Source organism: Centroberyx affinis, unplaced genomic scaffold (genome assembly GCF_046629955.1).
Source record: "Centroberyx affinis isolate AG114_WGS23_722 - 3 ecotype Tasmania unplaced genomic scaffold, CSIRO-AGI_Caff_v1 ptg000476l_1, whole genome shotgun sequence".
In the NCBI taxonomy this organism is placed as follows: Eukaryota; Metazoa; Chordata; class Actinopteri; order Beryciformes; family Berycidae; genus Centroberyx; species Centroberyx affinis.
Genome location: NW_027279134.1, coordinates 8,038 through 28,868, shown reverse-complemented (window position 1 = coordinate 28,868; position 20,831 = coordinate 8,038). Strand labels below are relative to the sequence as shown.

Below are 20,831 nucleotides of genomic sequence, written 5' to 3'. Positions count from 1 at the left end.
TTATCCCAAGGAGTTGGTCCAGTCACAGTTCCAGTACCTGGACAGGCATTCATCATTCCAAAATGACTGTTCTCTAGGTTCAGGTGTGGAGTTATGACGGTTAACTAGTAATGACAGACAAGTGTGTTTCATCTGCAAAGCTGAGCCTTATCTCCCTCTGTGAGGAAACTGTGTCTCTGTCCATGGTGCTGAAGCTTCTCCTCGGGTCATCGGAGGGCATCAGCAGCCTGGACCCTCCACACTCTGAACACAGGCAAATAAACAGTTCAGAGTCCCAAACACCTGACTCCACTTCAGCCCTAGTATGTAAAGCCACAATGCTAAACTACACCATAAAACCCAGCTATGTGTCCCTGCCGTCAATCTGAATTTTAAAAAGGCTGTTAAATACCACCGATGTGCAGAAGCTTAACAAGGTACTTAACAGCCAACTGTTGAAGTGGAGCTGCTCACTGGCCAACAGTGAAGGACTGCGGCTGTGCTGGGAAACTCCCAGGTGTGAACGTGCAAGTGTGTACCAGGCATTCTTGAAAGCAAGCATGTGTGCTCAGTCAGCCTACCCCAAGTAAACAGAGTTAGAAAAATACATATTGTAGCCAAAGACTTGGCTCTGTGTTTTTACAAGCAACCGCATTAGGGGGACAGGAGCCAGCCTGTGGCCGGAGTAATGAGGTGTGTCCTAATGCCAGTGTGTTCGCAGCACAGCTAACAAATGTTCCATAAAAACAGAGTGAGCAGGTGTTTCATGCTACGCTTGGCTGGGCGAGGATAATAGCTAGGAGTCCTCACAGGTCCACTTGCTGGAGGCTGCGAGTCCTGTGTGAGGCCGGACTAAAAGACCTGGCAAGAAAAACAACATGTAATCACCAAACGCACACACACACACACACACACACACATACATATTCCTATGGATCTTCTCACTTCAGTTAAAGGCAAAATTCACCCTAAAACACTAACTCTATTAAAAAACAGCTATTGGTAGTGTACCAGAAAAAAAATCAACTATCTACAACAGGTAACGGTAAACGTCAGGTTTTGGTGTCAGTCCCTCAGAATCAAAGAGCGAGGGCTTCTTTCTAGAGCCGCCATTTTGCACCAAGAGACGTTCAACAATCATACAGGGAGAAATCCATCGTAGAAGAGGAGAGAGACCAATTTCTCCACCAACAGTAGCCTCAATAGACCAGAATGCAATGCAGCCACAAGACATGTTGAGTTTTGAGTAAGGTGTGCAGCTCTCTTTTTTTTTTTCTTGACTGGAAAAACTCTCTCTTGCTATTACTATGCCGTCGCTATCGCTATTGCTAACGCTAAGACTCTCTCCACCTGCACTTAAAACCAACAGCTGGATGCAACAAGTTCAGGCATGCTCTCTGGGGTTTGTTGAAAGGCATTATGGGAAATGTAGGAAATCGCTAACTGAAGTAGGAGTAGAGGAGGCAGGTTGAGGGAAATAATTACAGCACTTCACAAAGCGCCTCACAAAAGAACTCCTGGAATGTATTGAACACCATCGATTGATGATATATAACAATGTAAGAGTAGAGAGTTTCCTGATTTTACTTGAGTTTTAATTTCCTTTGAACTGTCTTTTATTTCCTTTAAAAATGTTTTTCTTTTCATATTCTTATCTTTTCCTACACTGTATTGGTTTTTATACACCAAATTGTTTTTCTTTTCTGGTTTTCTTTTAAAACCTGATGATTTTATGACTTGTCTGTTTTATTTTGCTGCCTTTGTGAAGCACTTTGTAACGTGGATTTTGAAAAGTGCTCTATAAATAAAGATTATTATTATTATTTTTATTATAAGAGTATCCGAGGGGCAAATTTTCCTTTACTATAAGTGTGCCTGTTTATCCCCACACTCTACATTGTCATGCCCTCTGGTCAATCTTATCGACTTCTGAATGAGTAAGCAGGTCAATGGGAATGTGATCCAGTGATCCATTAGATTGACAGGAAAGCAGCAGTCTCAAGGGGGCCTGTGCTTAGTTTACCATGGAGAGAGGAGCGGGGAGGCGGGTTGAGAGCTTTGCTTTTGGAGTGCTTGTATTATTGTGCCATTGCGTACCATTGGATTAACAAGGTTCAGCTGTGCCAACACATGGGAACAGTAATCAGCCGGTGGGGATTTGTGAAGAGCTCTCTGCGAGGAAGATGAGAAAACCCAGCTAATGCATCTTCAAAAGAGCAAAAAAAAAGGGACTTTTCTACAGAGGTTCCTTCTAGAACAACACTCATTATTCCTGGCAGTGTTGGGAGAAGGGATTGCAAATAAAGGGATTTGAAAATAAACTATGGACTTAATCTCATCATCCAATGCAGTTTGTAATTTGATAGCCCATTACAATTAATTGGTAACCAAGGTTTAAGTGGTATTGGCTTCACATGAGTATTGAGACAAATGAGGTATTTACAGAGTATGGTCAAGGTTTCTCTGCAGTGCAGGCGCTCTTAACACAGCCAGTATCGAGTGGATGGAGATTGGCCGGTAAACTGTCCGTGCTTGATGAATGCAGTGCAAAATCTGCTGAGAGAAATAAAGGTGGAGTTAAGGGTTGAGGTTATTAAGCAGAGAATTGAGGGTTTCTTAATGGGCTTTGAGAGCTACTGTTAAATGAGCGCCTTATTGCTTAGGGGAAAAGGTGACTATAGAATAGGACCCGTTATACAGCGCTGACTAGGTATCGATTTCAACTTTCAAAACATAATGCTTCACATGACCAACAAAATAAAAAAATATACCCTCTTCGCCCCCCTCCCTGCCTGTTGCACACATGCACGCACGCACACACACACACACACACACACACAAAGGATAATATCTTTGTATTTTTTTAGGTTTGTGCCAATGGTCCAGGTCCCTCTCTGGTGTCTGCACACAGTCAGTATAGTTGGTGCCACTGATCCTTGTTCAGTATGAAAAACACCTTCCATAGAGCGAGAGAATCCATCACAGTAAACACAAAGCCTTCATTTGGTTTGGTCAAACTTTCTGCTTTCTCCTGCATTTCTCACTGCATTATGTTCCACTCTGCTTCCTGTTAGTCAGCTGACACCACAGGAAGAAATGAAAGTCTCCTCCAGGGAATAAAACTTTATTGTCACAAACATGTCTTCTTATTTGGGTGTCTTATTAGCTGGGACAGCTGTTAATTTCAAGCCAAGTTTGACACTGTAAATTTTAAAAATAACGAAAAACAAGTAAATGTAAAAAAAAAAAAAACGAATTACATATGTCATGCATTGCAAAATGATTGGGGGAAACGTAAACCAGGCGCAGACAGTAGTAAATGGGTTATAACTCCAAATGACATTGGTATTCTGCTTTATGTCTGTGTGTTGTCTGTTTTCTAGGCTTCATATTTGAAATTATACATGGTTATAACTAAGATTATAACTTATTATAACTTGCATGCATGTTGCTTCCCGTGCATTAGTGGAAGCATGCAACCCAGAGGGAGCTGTCACTAAACTCCCTGCTGTATACTTGTTCTAGAAGAAGTTTCTTTCATCGGTAATCTGGTCTCACTGTCACAGACTATCCCTGCACTCATAAACACATATATTGGTCATGCTGGACTGTCAGAGAAAATAAGATTGTATGGAATGCTTAAATTGACAGGTTGTAGCCACACTCCATTGATCTCATGATGAATAAATGAGCGTACAGAATAGGGTGAGAGTGGTGGCGACACGTCAATCCCTGAGAAAATGGTTCAGTCACATTGAGCGCGAGTTGTGTAATTGATAGTGCTGTCACTGTTAATATGACGGTTGATTTGACACGGACCGATCTATGGATTTTTTCCTCTGATTGCCTCCGTGTTCTATTCAGTTTGAAGCGTTATCAGAGTCTTAACCTGTCTCAAGTTTCAAGTTTTCATTAAGATTGACATCTCTCTCCAGCGATTTTTTTAATCAGATCAAACCTTTTTTCGCTACTCTTTCTGATCCATTCCACTGTTCCATTGTACTCAAGCTGATAAACATTGTTGTGACAGAGCATAACAGTGCATAACTGCTAACAACAGACTGAACGGTCACATGTATTGAAGAGAACACCTGTGAGATCCCAAACAAAATACAGCAGAATGCAGAAGAAGGCAATTAGTGAAACAGTTGAAGTCCCATGAAATTCCCATAACACCACTGTTTACATATATATATATATATATTTTTTTTTTTTTCTTTTTCCAAGGACCATGCTGGTCCTTTATAAGTTGTCACTCCTGATAGCTAATAGCTTCCTCTTGACGTGAGTCTCTAGGTGGCGTTTGTTGGGTTGGGCGTTCACACCAAGCGTATAGAGCGGTTTATTCAGACTCTCCTCCTCCTGTAGTTTGGTAAGAACAACACCATTTGAACTTGGATGCGCACCAAAAAAAACGTTTGAAATAACAGGCTGACAATGCAGGTCTCTGTTTTAAGTGAACTGCGGGACGGTTTGTTAGTAGTAAGAACATAATTTGAACCAACTACAGAATACAATCCCAAAATACAAGGGTTTATGGGTATAAGGAGACAGATGTTGACATCTGATAGCCAGCAGTTACTCTGAGGGTAACTGCTGGCTCAGTCTGGAGTCTGGACTGATGCTCATATTCAGCTATTTCTTCATAACCATATGTTCTTAACTGGTATGAAGACCAGAGAAATTAAATACAGCAAAGAGTGCAGACAAGTTCATCATGCTTAACTCTCTAGCCTGGTGCTATCAAAATTCTGTCCAATAAACAAGCTACTTGCAACTCCATGTGACTTTTGTTTACAAGCCCCGATTTGAACGAGCCAAATACAAAAATGCAACGAAGTAAACCTTTCCCACTATGGTTTAGACCAAAGAAAACAATCTACAGGTGTGATCGCACCCTTAGTCCCAGGAGTGCTGTGCCTGACAGCTGTGTTAGCAATTGAGCTAATTCAAAACCACTGTGTTACACTGAATATATTTCAGTCCAAAGGCCACATGAAACCCCATCAAAAACCCCACTGTGGCCAAAATGCATGGGCATCTACTGGGAAATAATGATTTTCTTAATTCATCAAAAGCAAACCTACTTGTTCATTAACATGCACAGATATACTGTACACTCAGAGGTGGAAAGTAACTAAGTACATTTACTCGAATACTGTACTTAAATACAATTTTGAGGTACTTGTATTTTACTTGAAGGAAATATTGTACTTTTTACTCCACTATCTTTATTTGATAACTTAAGTTACTAGTTACTTTGCAGATTCAGAGTATTAATACAAAATGTAATCAACTAATACATTGTGATGTGTTATTAGAGATTACTGTAAGCTACCCAGCAGTATATAAAGTAGTGGAAATCAGCCCCACCTATTCCAGCTGCAACATTAAAGTGATGCTTACACATTAATGCATCAATATTTATAATTCAATAATATAATTTATACTGTATTATTCTGAAATGGGCCATTCTGCATAATGAGTACTTTTACTTTTGTTGCTTTAAGTACATTTTGAAGCTAATACTTTTGTACTTTTACTTAAGTAACATTTTGAATGCAGGACTTTTTCTTGTAACAGAGTATTTTTATACTGTGGTATTTCTACTTTTACTTAAGTAAAAGATCTGAGTACTTCTTCCACCACTGTGTACACTGTGCAATGGCTTCACTGCTCTAAGATTCTGCTCTTTTTTTTCCTGTTCTATCCTTGTTTACTGTTATTTGTTTTTCCCCAAAAATATTCTAACCATGATTTGTGATTTGTGTTTTGTAGAGACCCCGCTGACGTTTGCTGCTCATCTGGACAATGTGGTGGAGTTGATCAAGGTGTTGAAGAACGGAGGAGCGCACCTGGACTTCAGAGCCAAAGACGGCATGACGGCCCTCCACAAAGCCGCCAGGTCCAAGAACCAGGTCACACTCATGGTAAGGGAACAAAGAGGGCATCATGCACACTGTACATGCACACAACCACACAACTTAATTAAGAGGTCAACAGGAACTGACTTAATTGGTTTTGTCTGTTGGGCTATTTAATTTTATGAGGATGTAAATACAAGCAACATAAAACATATTTCTAGTAGGGGTGACAATGACAAACACAAGGTCTGACATAGCTGATATACCTGCTTTTTAAAAGTCATTTTCATCTCTCCATGGCTGAGGTTACACATTTTATTTTATTTATTTAAACTTTATTTTACCAGGAGGTCCCATGATTTTTGAGATCCGATTCAGACTATATGACATCCCATCGCTGCATGTCCACACTTGGCTGATACGGATCTCCTGTATTTATTTAAATCTGTGTCTGCATGACACAGCTCTCTCTCTCTGAATCTCTTCACATTGCTTACATGTGCATTGTGGCTGGATTGTGGTCAGCATAATGTACAGTTCCAGTCTGACCGATTCCATATCTGGTTTTGACAATCTGGTAGCAACATGAGCAACATCTGATTTTTGTTTCTTGCTAAATCAGTTTTATCTTTTAAATCTTCTCTTACACTTTTATGAACAGACCACTTTCTCTAGCACCTGGGTTTTGTATTGTCTCTATTTTAATTTTTGTCTTAAACTTTAAGCATCCTTGAATTGTACTTTGCGCTTTGACTTTTTGCCTTTTCTCATGCAGTAAAGCACATTTGTTTTAAAAAGTCCTATATGAATAGTTTCTTCATCTTCTTCTTCTCCTCCTTCCTCTTCTTCTTTGTCTTCTTCTTCTTCTTCTTCTTCTTCTTCTTCATCTTCTTCTTTGTCTTAACATTATTATTTATTTGATGATCGACACTCAAGTACTCCCTGACTTTCTCCCCTCTCTGTCTATTTCTGTCTTTCTATGCCCCCCCACCCACCCACCCACCCAACCACACACACACACACACACACACACACACACAACCCTCAGACGCTGCTGGAGTTGGGAGCCTCTCCGGACTACAAGGACAGTCGAGGTCTGACTCCTCTGTACCACAGTGTGGTGGTGGGAGGAGACCCAGGCTGCTGCGAGCTGCTGCTGCACCACCACGCCTCCGTCTGCTGCCAGGACGAGAACGGCTGGCACGAGGTCCACCAGGTATACACACACACACACACACACACACACACACACACACACACACACACACATACACACACATACATGCACCACAAGATTCACCAGGTACACACGAACACACATGGAGGGATTTTTGGCTTTTGGATTATTTGGAACAGCTTGCATTGGGAAAGCACTGCTAAACTACACACACACACACTCAAACACACACACACATACAAACACACACACACACACACACACACACACACGTACACACACACACATACATGCACCACAAGATTTACCAGGTGCACACATATACACACAGAAGGGTTTTTGGCTGTTGGATTATGTGGACAGTTTGCATTGAGAGCAGACACAAACACAAAACACACACACACACACACAGACACAGACACACACACACACACACACACAGAGAGCCTTTCCTTGGCTGCAGGCGACTGTCTTGGCAGCTGTTACCCGTTTGAGTAGATAAAGCCATTTAAGAAGAGCAACCCTGCAGCACTAATAAACTATATTCATCTGCACACAGTGTGTTTATATGTGTGTGTGTGTGTGTGTGTGTGTGTGTGTGTTTTGTAGGCCATCAGCTTTATCAGATCGCTGATATCTCTCTCCCTGTAGATTTGCAGAATCTCTCCCTTCCTCTGTCCGTCCCATTTCAGACAAGATAACAATCAGCTGTCAGGCAGGACTGAGCAACAGAGGAAGGCGGCTGCTAGTTGACAAACCAGGGAAATCATATTTGCGTTTGATTTCAGATCTTTGAACTAGCTGAGGTGCGATGGGTGTGACGCTAAAACAGACCTCAGAATCACACAGATCACCAGCAAAAACAAGACAAAGCACCTAACGTTTTGCCTCGGTGTGCCAGCTGTTGCTTTCGCAGCACAGCTGAACCCCGTCGCCCGCTTGATGACAAAATATTTTGCGCTCTTATCTGCTTCTCTTGATTAGCAGCCATTTAGGTTTTCCATCCTTCCTCCAGAAATCTCCCTTTCTCTCAAACAAGCCCTCCAGAAATAAGCCTCCATGCACTGAACACCATACTGAACTCCTTCACCATAACCCAAAACATTAATGAGGCTGACTGAGTAAAATGTGTAATTAAACAATAACCTGCCCAGCTTGTACTTCTAACTCTAATTACACTCTCTCCCGATTGAATTTTGCACTTGCCTGTTTTGCAAATTAGATTTTGACTCGCACAGATGGTATCAGTTTTCTCTGTGTAGTTTTCCTGCTCAGTATTACCAGAAGAAAGAGTGTTGACCGGGTTCAAACTGAGGGTGCGGCTTCTTCTGCTCTTGATGTTATCTCCTTTGCAGCACACTGACATCTAGTGTTAAAGGCCTCTTACTGCAACTGCTATCTAGGGCATTTTGTTGAACAGGAGAAATAACAGAGGTGTTATTTGACACCATTTGTTATTTGTGTGTGTGTGTGTGTGTGTGCAGGCTTGCCGTCACGGCCATGTGCAGCACCTGGAGCATCTATTATTCTATGGGGCAGACATGAGCGCCCAGAACGCCTCGGGAAACACCGCGCTACACATCTGTGCCCTATACAACCAGGTGAGCAGCGTGTGTGTCTATATGTATCTGTGTGTGTGTGTGTGTGTGTGTGTGTGTGTGTATGTAAGTAAGTAAGTAACTTCATTTATATAGCACCTTTCGAGAGCAGAGACGTCACAAAGTGCTTCACAGAGGAAATAAAGCATAAACATACATACAGACATAAAACACAAAAAAAAAAAAAAAAAAAGTGTGTGTTTGTGTGTGTGTGCATATGCCTGTTAGTTTATATGTATGTGCACTTGATGTGTGTGTCTGTGAGTGCATTCCACTACTGCTTTGACCTTTGACCTGGTACCACTGCTGCCTGCCTGCTGCCTGGTTGAATTTTGGTGGTTGAATTCTGGTTCTGTTATTTAATTTATAATAAAGGGCGTTTCCCACAATCTAGGAGAAAAGATTCTACATTAGCATGAATTACCCCAAAAACTGGTTAGCATTCCTTATCAAAACCGACAGGCACTGTTAACCAGAAACACTAGTGGTTTAGGAGCGGGGGTTTCTCCAACCCTTTTAAAATAAGCCAGGTCTTAGATAGCAGTAGACAGGGAGAGAGAGAGAGAGAGAGAGAGAGAGAGAGAGAGAGAGAGAGAATATGAGCTATGTATGTATGTAATGCCCATCTTGAAGATTTCTAAACCAAATTCTGTTGAGAAATGAAACGTACTGATCGACAAAAGCTGAAAAGTATACAGAAATATCTTGAAATGAAAAAAAAAATCCTCACTATGTCAGAAATATATACAAATAATATCTCAAATATATCAAATAATAAATAATAATATAAACAACAGATATCACAGGAAAAGCAGCATACATCTTGGGGTGTAACTAACAACTGACATGATGTTAATTAGCTCACTCTCCATAAACAACTCAAAGAGGTGAAATATATTATCTCACTTGCCAAAAACTCTGTCTGTATTAATTAGTGTATGTGGGGGTGTGGGGCGAGTGGAGGGGTGCATGTGATGTATTATTGTTCACATGTGGACCTCAGGAAGGATAGCTGTTACCTTGAGCAATAGCTAATGGGAATCTTAATAAACAATAACCCGTCTGCATGGGTCACCTTCATCACATCTGAGCTAAGACAAACATCAACAAACATGTTGTTGTGCCCAGAAAAACTTCAGATATGCTAATGCCTTTCCAACTTCCATTAGCTAATTAAACGACTGAAATACAGTATGTGAACCGGAATATACAATTTTCCAACAGTGTATGCCTGCAAACCAGTAATGTTTTCCCATAACTTAATCATACACATTCATACAACATTCATTTCTAAGACTGATTGTATGGCCAAATCAAACTTTTTTTTTTTTGGATGATGATACAGTATCCTTCCTCCACCCCATTTGTAGTTTTGGCTTATTGTCCAAGTACTCTCTTACCTAATTCTTTCCTTGAATCTGTACAGAATTCACTAACCACCTCAAACAGCAAACACGTTGCACAGTCAACTGGACTAGTTCACTGTTTCTCGCTGCCCTGTTATGTCGATGACTTGCTTCTATATCTGGCCTATAGCTAAAAGTCAGCATTAGCTACTAACCCTTGCATGTACATCCAGTCGTCTAACAGGCCATTGAGCACATCATCCTTGGAGTGCAGCCAGTTGAGCAGAGGACTAAAAGGCTGCAAATCAAAAGCAGCGAGCTGGTGACGTTGTGGCAGCCCGAGCATTTAGTTCCACTTAGCCAAGGTTTATGCTCTTTCAGGAGAAAAGGATCCACTTTTATGAATTGGTTTTCTCCCAGGCAGGCTGCCTTTGTGGGGTTACATGCTAAGTTTTGCCAGGAGGAAAACTCCAGGGAAGGTTGTTGGTGCAAGATTTCTGTGTCACATGCATGTTGTAGAGAATGGGGTTGATTTGCCCAGACATTATATTGAATTCTCACAGCTAGAGATGAGCTGGAGTGGTGATGATGGTGCTGATAGTGATGGGTTTGGGGGCAGGGAGTTAATAATATATGCTACGAAATGATGAACAAATATTCATCAGTGAGAGAATTTTGCCCAAGTGAGTAAGGGGGTTGATGAAACCGGGATTATTCTGAATTTTATACTGTACACATTTCAATAATATGCACAGATTTCCATCCCTGAGTTTGCAAATAAATGCATTTTGAACTAATTTTGTAGCAAAAGAAAATGTAAAGTCATAGTCATCTTCTTTGTCAGTGATCTAAGCTTTAATCCACAAGAGTAATCCATTTGAAAGCTGTGGCTTCCATTAAAAAATACCCTTGCTTCTATTTATAGCTTTGAACCACGTCATCCATTTCCATTTCCAAAGTCTCATTACACATGTAGCTTATAAGGAAACATGTCGTGGGATTTCTAAAAGACTGCTGTCGGATACTTGGCCAACTCCGGATGGAAATGTGTTCCTCAGCGCTCTGCATGGGTAAAAATAGCAGTTACAGGTCTCAAAATAAAATAATGTTAAATGGCTAAGAAAAAAAAAGGTTTTTAATGCAGGAAAAAAAAATGCACAAATTGTGTATGTGTGTGTATCTGTGTGTGTGTGACTCAATACTTCCTTGTGGATCCAAAAAAAGTATTCATATTCAGATGTGTGTGCACAGTACATGCGTGGTTGAGCACTTTGTGGGCGATTTGTGCAGCAGATTCAAACCCCTTTGCACTCTCCATCTCTCTGTTCTTCTCTCTCTCTCTCTCTCTGGCTCGCTCTCTCTCGCGCGCGCTCTCTCTTTGAGTGGAGCAATAGATTACACACTCAAAGCAAGTGAAGCTCCATTTCTGATACAGGTAGTAAATGTTCTGTCATTCATTCTGTTTTGAGGCTGGGGTGTTGATGGAGTGATCAATTCCTGCTCTACTGACTTTTTTTTCACCACTGCTAAAATCATTGGGAAACTATCCATTCTTTTCCTGATCAAAGTAGGAGAATTTAAGAGATGGAGTGGCACAGGCAGTGTTTATCGATTCACAGACGATTTCCGTGTTATTATAGACCTTTCCTCGGTATTGTGTTTCATATTTTTTCTCATGTTCCCCTCGCAGGATAACTGTGCCAGAGTGCTGCTTGTTCGAGGAGCTGACAAAGAAGTGAAGAACTACAACAGCCAGAGTCCATTTCAGGTAAAACACATCCGCTCGTCTCAAAGACTTTTGCATGCATGTATGTGAAAATAGAACACGGGTGTCAGCTAAGTGTTGAACAAGATCGAGTCACTGCTTATCCTGTTCTTCCCGTTTGTTCCCTTGGCAACCGTGCAAAAGGTCAAGGTCAATTGCACAGATTGTCTCTGGGACCAAATTTCTTTCTGGCCAATCTCAGATTTGTTTCAATTAAGCTCTCTGCATGGAGAGCTATTCTCTGAGCACCAAACCTCCACAGCACCTTGTTAGCAAGACTTTTAGCTTCTGCTCCTTGAGTGGTTTGGTGTCAGTGTTTAACAGACTTTACGCCTTCCAAATCCTGTATATCGTTAATGTCGGGTGAAAATGTGTGTTTGAATCTCCAAAATGTCAACTTTTCAGGAATTGATAAAACCAGCCAGCTTGATGACAATGCGTTTTTGAGTTCCCCTGATGGGTTTTGAAATGATTTCATAAGCTCAAGAGTTTGGAGAATTTTCTCAGCCTATAGAGGAGAATGTAATTGTTTAATCAAGGTGAAAACATGAAAATGACCAAAATTTGAGGGGTTTTTTAGGTTTTCACGGGACAGCAGCGATATATGAGTATACAGATGAAGACAAGCTGTAGCGTAGCCACTGTAGCTATGTATAATAATAGCATACTAGTATGGGAAGTACCGTAAACAGTGTGTACACACAAGTACACAAACTTGCATTACATGTTCGCTCTTGCATGTGCACTTGTACGTTTATATATGTGTGTGTATGTATACTTTACAATGCATCCATCCTAGTGAAAGCCCCGGCAGCGCTAAGAGCTGCCTAGCTGGCTGATTGACTCATAACCTACGCCTGAGTTACAAAAGAGCCTTGTTCAGGCGGGGGTTTATGAAAGGCAGTCCCACGGGCTCCTCCACTGTCCTCCACTGCCACTCTGGTGGAGCGCTTCATTAGTTAGCCCAGTCCCAATGCTGTTCACATTAATGTATTAGTCAGACTCTCGACTCTCAACTAGGCTAGGTTTTTATCCACAGCCTGGATTTAGCTTACATCTCAGGGTTGATCTGACTTGTAACCTTCTCTCCACACTTCACTTTTATTTTAGTGCAGTGCCAGGATCCAGGATCTGGTTTGTCGTACAGTACAAACCATTTAGCAGTGGCAACTTAAAGCAATATTCCACAAAGTTTTAACATGGGGGTTATTTGGCACTTGACCGCCATGAAAACCAGAATATAAACTTCTCACCAAGATCGGATGCAGCTGGACGAGTTTGTAGCGTTTGAAAAATATCCACGAAAATATCCTGAAAACTGACATTTAACACATTTGTGAACAGATTCAACAACAGATAAGCAGTCCTTGGTCCGTTGTCATTTTGCATTTCTATTCTTGGTTTACACTAAAATGAGTATTTAAAAATAAAAATAGGTCCGGTCTCCCAAACAGGAACTACCTCTCTTAAATGGTATCCCTCCACTATGTTCTCTATCAATAAAAATGCAATTTGGCAAAATTATGTTCTAAAACATTGAAAATCACAGTAGCGGGATCTGCTGTTCAATCTGTTCACCAGCATCTTAAATGTCAGTTTTCAGTCTATTTTCGCGGCGTCAAATAAATGGGAAGTAAAAATCTGAATACAAACTCGTCCAGCTGCATTCGATCTTGGATAGTAGTTTATATTCTGGAGCCGAATAACCCCCATGTTAAAACTAAGTGGAATATTGCTTTAACACTTTGAAAACGGCTATTGGCAATGTACCTTGAATTTCTGGACCCATTTTGTTGTTTGTTAGAGTATTTTTTTTTTAATGGATAACTGGCCAAACGTGGACAATATGACGTCACATATAGATATTTCCAGCAGCTACAATGCAGTTTGATATCAGAAAAATTTTCAGCGATCTAAAACATCAGACAGTAAACGTCAGGTTTTGGTGTCAGTCCCTCAGAATCAAAGAGCAAGGGCTTCTTTCTAGAGCCGCCATTTTGCACCAAATCATGTAGGGAGAAATCCATCGTAGAAGAGGACAGAGACAAATTCCTCCACTGACAGGAGCTTCAATAGACCAGAATGCAATGCAGCCACAAGACAACATGTCTTGTGTTTTGAATAAGAGGCAACTGGAAAAATTCTCACTCTCCTGCTATTACTGTCTCTATCTCTATTGTTCTCTCCACCTACACATATAACCAAGAGCTGAAGGCAGCAAGTTCACACCGCCTCTCTGAGAGTTGTCAAGAGGCATTCTGGGAAATGTAGGAAATCATTACCTGAGGTAGAAGTAGATGAGGAAGTTTGATGTGGGTACATCAAAAAAGTTAATTACAACACTGCATTGCAAAATAACTGGAATGCATTGATCACAAATTAATAATAAGTAAAGAGTGTAAGAGTATCAGGTGAAAGTGGATTTTTCCTTTGGTCTTGTGAGCTAAACCTCTTTATTAGGTGTTGGGACTGAAGTTGGGACCAATAGGGTTGAAGAGGAAGTGGGAGCAAGTTAGGGGAGTTTCGGAAGCACAAGACGCTTATAGTAGTTCAGTCAGCCAGCTCACTTAAACAGAGTATTGAGAATGATATATACAGAGTTTAGTATGGCGTCTAGGCTCTGATCCTGTCACTCCCTGCAGCGTACACCTAGCTAGCCAAATCAAAGCAGGGAGTGACAACAGGGAACTCCCCCCCCCCCCCCCCGGTGGAGACCTAGAATCAGAGCCTACAGGTGGATGCTGGGCGGAGGTGGGGAGGATGAAACGATGCATGGTGAGCAGCAGCAAGAACCGAGCAGCAGTACCCAGCAGTCTGAGCAGCGTTGCAGCAGCATGGCAATGGCAATGCAAAAGAGAGTGAGCAGGTGTGGGAAGCTTAAATAGGCCGCCTTACTGAGAGGGGGGCGCTTGGTAAGAGTGTACGAGTAGTGTGTGTATCACGTGACGGCAGCGCGACTCGAGTGGTCTGCCTGAACTCGCTTCACAAGCTGGGTGCAGATCCAGAATCCCTTTCATATATTGTTATCTATTTGCGTACTCACCTTAAATAAGTCTGAAATTCTCCAAAGAGAGTGAGCACTTGTGAATGGTACTTGTGAATTCAAGACAGTGTTGCAATTGGGGCATTGCACTCCTTTGTAGAGCGAAGCAGCGTTATTAGGAGTCACGTGAACAACTGCAAAGTGCAAATGTTAATAAATAGTGATTACCACAGCTCAATGACGCACGCTTACACTGTCCGCTGTGTGTGCTCTTAATTGGGGCAGTGTGTGTGGGCGTGTGGCCGTGCCATTTGATGATATCAAGTGTCAGTTCAGTGTCTGTGTGTGTGTGTGTGTGTGTGTGTGTGTGTGTACTGCGGCTTAGCCTGATAAGCTTTGTTGCACACACACACACACACACAAAAAAAATCATGATTTAGAGCCTAGCTGAAGCTGAGAAATCTCCCAATCTCCCATCATCCTGTGTGGCTGCCCCATTCTCTGGATAGAGGGCTTTCAAGAGATAAAATTCATTTTCTTTATAACCCCCTCCCTCCTCCACTCCTCCACTCCTCCTCCCCACCCTCCCCCCTTCAATTGTTCATTCACATCCTCTCCAGTTCCCCTCACTCTTCCTTCCTCTTTCTTCCCCTCATACAGTATTTGCATCTCTCTGGTCCAACCTCTGTGCTGCTCTGAGCTTTCCATCCGCGGCACAATACCTCGTTTCATTTGCCTAGTCCTCTCTCTCTTTCTTTCACACCATTTTCTTCTCCCACGTTCTTTCTATTTCCTCTACACATTCTTCCATACCATTCTTCTAATCTAATTTCTCTCTCCCCAGCTCTCATTACGTCCCTTGTCTCTATTCTTCTTCCTCCCTCCCCCCTTCATTCTCTCCCCTCCATGCCCGCCACACTTCCTCTCCCTCTCTCCATCGCCCTTGGCACATAAGTCAGTCTTGCTTTCCGTCTCTTTCCCTCCCGCCTTCTTGTTCTCTGTCTATTTCTAAGCCTCATACTCTTACGAGGCAAAACACAGCCATCAGTAACGCATTTCAAAGTGCTCTAGAGGTCCATGCTGGATATCAGGCTGGTTCTGCCAAAGCTCTAGCAAACATTTTATGTCATTTTTTTTTTTTTTTATTCTTTTCAGTGTAGAAATAGTTCTGTAAACATTCCAGAGTCACGACATGCAATGTGCAGCATTCGAGTTTGAACCTGGGTCAAATAAACTCCCAGAGCATGCCTGAGTTTTTTTTATGGCAACATAGCAACAATTGCAGTGCAACTTCACTCCAACCTGACCAGCTGAATGGACATAATGAAGGAAAACACAATGAGGCTCTTAAATGTGCGTAATTGCTGGAATTTCCTTGCTGATACACGTGATCGCAAACCTGCCAGCTGCACATTAGGGCTGAGCAGCAGCAGCAGCATGTGTTGGAAAGGGTTCAGAAGCATGTTTTAAAATGTTTGCGTTCATTTTTGAATATGTATTTTTCAAACAAGATTTCACTGATTTGAGCAACCTCCATTCTTGAGGGTTTGGGGTTTCCAAGGTCCTGCTGTAGTTGCAACTTCAAAACGCCAAGCCTCACGGCCTCAGCAAGGACCATGACTGTCCGTTCTCCTTCTTGTCGTTCACTTCCCGCTCTTTCTTGCTCTGTGATCAATTTATCTTCATCCCCTCCTCTCTTTCTTCTTACCTCCCCTCTCTTCTGCCCTCGTCCCTTTTGGTTTTGATCTGGAAGACTTGTTGCCCCTGTTGATGTTCCACATGACGCCCCTCCACCCCTTTCCCATCCCCCTCATTACTTCTGTGCTATACGCAACCATATGTCTCCATGACAACCACGGGAGAACGGAGGAAAAAAAAGGATGGATGTGGAGGTGGTGGTGCGGGTGTGTGTGTGTGTGTGTGTGTGTGTGTGTGGAGGAGGGGGGGTGAAAATGATTACAAGGATTAAATTGGGACTGTATTTCCTCTGGCTTATTGGTTAGCAATTTGAATAAAACAGGGAGGGATGCAAAAGAGCGTCTAAACTGCGCCCTCCGCCTCCACCTGTCCCACATGTTCCCCTGCTGGCCTGGGATCAAATCTCACAAGAACCATCTCCACTGTGTCTTCCCTAACTCCCTACCTACTGTCTCCATTTAAAAAAAAAAAAAAGCAGACTGCCCACTCTACTTTTAGGGGGGGGGGGGGAGGAAAAGCACAATTGGGCCACCACAAAATCAGTGCAGGGAGGCGCTGTGGCATCAAGTGAAATAATGGGATTGGACGATATGCAGGTGCTGCCACTGAAATGCTTGATTAAAATCCTCAGCCCAAAGCCACGGGTCTCTGCTTCAGTGGATTCCTCACTGCCTGCCAGTGACTCCATGAGGCACACGGTGCCTCCTGTCCACTGCTGTTTGGTGAGAGACACTTTCCCCTCACTGCAGACCGCTGCATCACTATTACAGACGGGTTTGAAGGCTATAAGTGTAGTAAGTTTCACTATATTGACACATACTGATGCCAAATATAGCCATCAGTCACACATGCCAAAATATTCCAGAGGTCCAGAGGTGGAAATCAAACGTTTTGTGTTGTTTTTGATGGTTTTCAGCGTAGAATTAGTCATTTCACTGTGTTGACACAAACTTGAGGTGAAATACAACCATTGGTCACACATGTTGAAGTATTTAATTGATGACATTCAAAAGTGTAAAAGTGTCAGGGAAACGCTGTTTTATTTTATGGGAGTAGTGGAAGGGCCGGATTGTTAAAAAATCTATGATGGGTTTCATTGTTTGGAATTTATATTTACGCCTACTAGTGCAGCATGATGTCACCATTAATACTCTGCTTTCCCGCAAGTAAAAGTAATGGGAGTTCATTTCATGGGGACTTTAAATTAAAACCAATGGGACAGAGTATGTGTGATATTCCAACAGCCACTTTCACCAGCTGTTTTGCTGCCACAAATCCAGGCTAGAACTTCTTGAGTGTCTTCCATATCCTGTTGTAGTATCGTAATGTGAAAGTGATTACAGGGTTATAGTTAGAAAAGCCATCCGTTTATTGGTGTCCGACAGTTTCAGAGTGCAGAGCCCATGTTTAGGGGATGTGCAAGAGTTCAATGCAGTGCTGGTGATGCTGACAGACAGATGTTTAAAATCTGAAAATGGGGACTTGTCATCTGTCACTCTATCACTTTTCGTGTTGCTCCATCCCATCAGCTAATCCTGCACTGGGATCACGGGGCTCTTCCAGAGAATCGCTTGTCACAGATTTTGTCACACAACACGGCGTGCGCGCTATGGGAAGTCCTCATTATGAGTGGGAGATCCAGCTAGCATTGATCATGAAGGAGATCTCCCCCTCCTCCATCTCTCTCACAGCAGGAAGCATTCGCTGCCACTTAGGAGCGCAAGATTATGTTTATTTGCTCACATTTTAATTCAAAGTAAGGGGTTTTTCAGGAAAAAGATCTGAAATATACTGTATATTAATGCAGTTAGTAATTTGGCATATGGCAGGAGGATCTGTAGCGGAGGAAAAACTTCCCTGTTAGCGAATCCCAAGTGGTTTTGCCCAGAAATGTCTTGGTTTTATTCATAGCTAGAAAAGGTCAACTTTGGAGGGAGGGGGCACAGTATTAATACTCCAGCCAAGTTTGCCTTAATAACACACACCTGCTGTCTCTTGCTCTGTTTCTCTCTCTCTCTCTCCCTCAGTTTCTGTCTATTTCTCTCTCTCTTTCTCTCGCTCTCTCTCTCTCTCCCCCTCTGTTTCTCTCTTTTCTCTCTCTCTCTTTCTCTCCTGAATATTTGTTCTTCTGGGATCAGAGCAGGCACACTTATCTGATGATGCTGAGTTTCCCTTGAGGTGTGATGTCTGTGTGTGAGTGTGTGTGAGTGTTATACATCAGTGAAAATTCCTTCCCCCTGCCTTATTCTACCTGGACGGTCCTGACTTGCAGTTTACAAGGAAGCCCCGCATCAGCCTCCAGGCTCAGTTCCAATATAAACTGCTGTAAGCAACACGAGGCAACATGATCTGGGTCAGTAACACCTTTTTTCGGCCACCACAGGAAATCCTTTCACTGCCCTCTGGTGGACGCAAAGATAAACACACCGCATTTGTGTACAGTGGTCAGTAAATCAGAACTACAACCTGAATCAGAATCACTTTAATTTGGCAAGTAGAGCAAGAGTTTGACCTGGTTTATTGGTGCTGACACATTCAAAGAGAGAGAGAGACACACTGAGCACAGGGCAAAACAGACTGTGGGTCAGGAATTATTCCAGCTGAGGAATTCCAGCTAAGATTGAAGAATTACTCCAGCTGGTCACCTGAGTTAAAATCCCAGAATTAAAATAAATACATTTGCATATTTATTTAAAAAAATACATATTATGTTTGTTTACGTTCCAAAAACATCTCAAAACAAAATCCACTGGTCTTAAATTGAAGAGCTAAAGACAAAATTCACCACTCATCTGAGCTGATTCATCAGTTCATACTTCATCACTTCATCAGTCAGACCTGATGCTTCTTATGCAAGTGGTGAAACATCTTCAAGTCTTCATATCCAGTGGATTTTGTTTTTTGTTTTTTTGAGGGTTGTTTTTTTTTTGGAGGTCTTACTACCTGGATGACTAAAATGAATCTACTCAGACATTTAGTTTCCCCCACTAGTTATCAGATTGAAATTGCTGAGGTTCACTGAAAAACCGCTGCATGAATTAATAAACATTTAATGGGATCAACTTCAACATTGTACAGTTTGGTAAAGCACAAAATAGTATCAGATGAAGAGAGAGAGAGAGAGAGAGAGAGAGAGAGAGAGAGGGAGAGAGAGAGAGCATGTCATCATATCAAACACACATCTCTGTCTCAATGTTTTAAAAATTCATCCTGCACTGGGGATTTTTTTTTCCAAATGAATAATCCAGTGGAATTATTGTTGAATTCAGTGGATGACTGACAATTTCATCTTTTTCAGCATTGGGAGAGAGAGAGAGAGAGAGAGAGAGAGAGAGAATAAGTGAGAATAAAATAATCTGCATCCATGAGCATGTTAATTAGAAACACATATGCAAATGCATTATTTTTTTCCAGTACTTCAACAGTATGTTCAGCCGCTCTCTATGAACCAGAGGACGAGGGAGCTTCACTTCTTTCTCTCTCTCTCTCTCTCTCTCTCTCTCCCTCTCGCTCTCTCTCTCTCTCCTTTCTGTATTCCTTCACCCTGCTCATGTGCCTCTGCACGTGTGTGCTGTGTGCGCGCCGTTGTGTGTCTCATGTTCATGCGTGTATCTTGACATGTACACGTGTGTGTGAGTGAGTGAGTGAGTGTGTGTGTGTCATAGATTACTAGATTACTGGCTACAGATGGTTTTTAAAGCCATGTAGATTGGAACTTGAAGGAATCCTGTTGAGATTGCTGCGGCCTGTATGATTCAATCACACACATGCGTTGCACTGCTGCTCGCTCCCCGCAGCACAGGAATCAGAGGGAATTTCACATCGTAACATTATGCATTTTTATCAATTATGGCAGAAAAGCTCATCATTAGTTTCTTACTTTTCACACCCCTTGCAGCCTGGAGCCGTGGCACTTTAACTGGAATATAAATTGTTTCTTTCTCCTCTGTTCCTCTCTCTCTCTCTCTCTCTCTCTCTCTCGGTCCAGGTCGCCATCATTGCTGGGAACTTTGAGCTCGCCGAACTCATAAAGAACCACAAAGAGACAGACGTAGGTGAGTCACGGTGCTGCCTCTCCTCCCTTCCTCTCCATCCATCCATCCGTCCGTCCCCTCATCTTCCCCAGACCATTGAGCGTATTCCTGAATCGCCCCTTCGGGATACATTTCAAATCTCCCGTGGGTTGATCCTCCTAAATGACCTCCCGGTGTAATCCCCCCCTCGCAGGATTATGAAAGGCCTGCCAAGAGGATGAAAGTTTATGTTTACACTCCGACGATCCTGGGCCGATTAGGCCGGGAGAAATGATCAATGCCGAGGCCGGCCGAGGCTTTCCAACATGGCTGCATGGGTTTCTGCTGATTGACCGGTTTTTCAGAGGTGTGGTGTTCTCGCTGGATGGGTGTCCTGCTGCGCTGAGG

The 20,831-nt window shown here is 42.3% G+C and overlaps 1 protein-coding gene across 1 annotated transcript in view; it reads left to right on the top strand.

Annotated features, from left to right (window-relative positions):
- Positions 1–20,465, top strand: part of LOC139642412 (SH3 and multiple ankyrin repeat domains protein 2-like) — a gene marked incomplete at its 3' end in the record, with an annotated part of 32,803 nt that extends 12,338 nt beyond the window's left edge. Inside the window, exons 5-9 of the mRNA XM_071517231.1 lie at positions 5,758–5,909; positions 6,892–7,059; positions 8,505–8,621; positions 11,655–11,732; positions 20,399–20,465. Of these exons, the coding sequence (XP_071373332.1) occupies positions 5,758–5,909; positions 6,892–7,059; positions 8,505–8,621; positions 11,655–11,732; positions 20,399–20,465 (582 nt within the window). The remainder of the gene's footprint in view (positions 1–5,757; positions 5,910–6,891; positions 7,060–8,504; positions 8,622–11,654; positions 11,733–20,398) is intronic.
- Between the last annotated feature and the right edge of the window lie 366 nt (positions 20,466–20,831).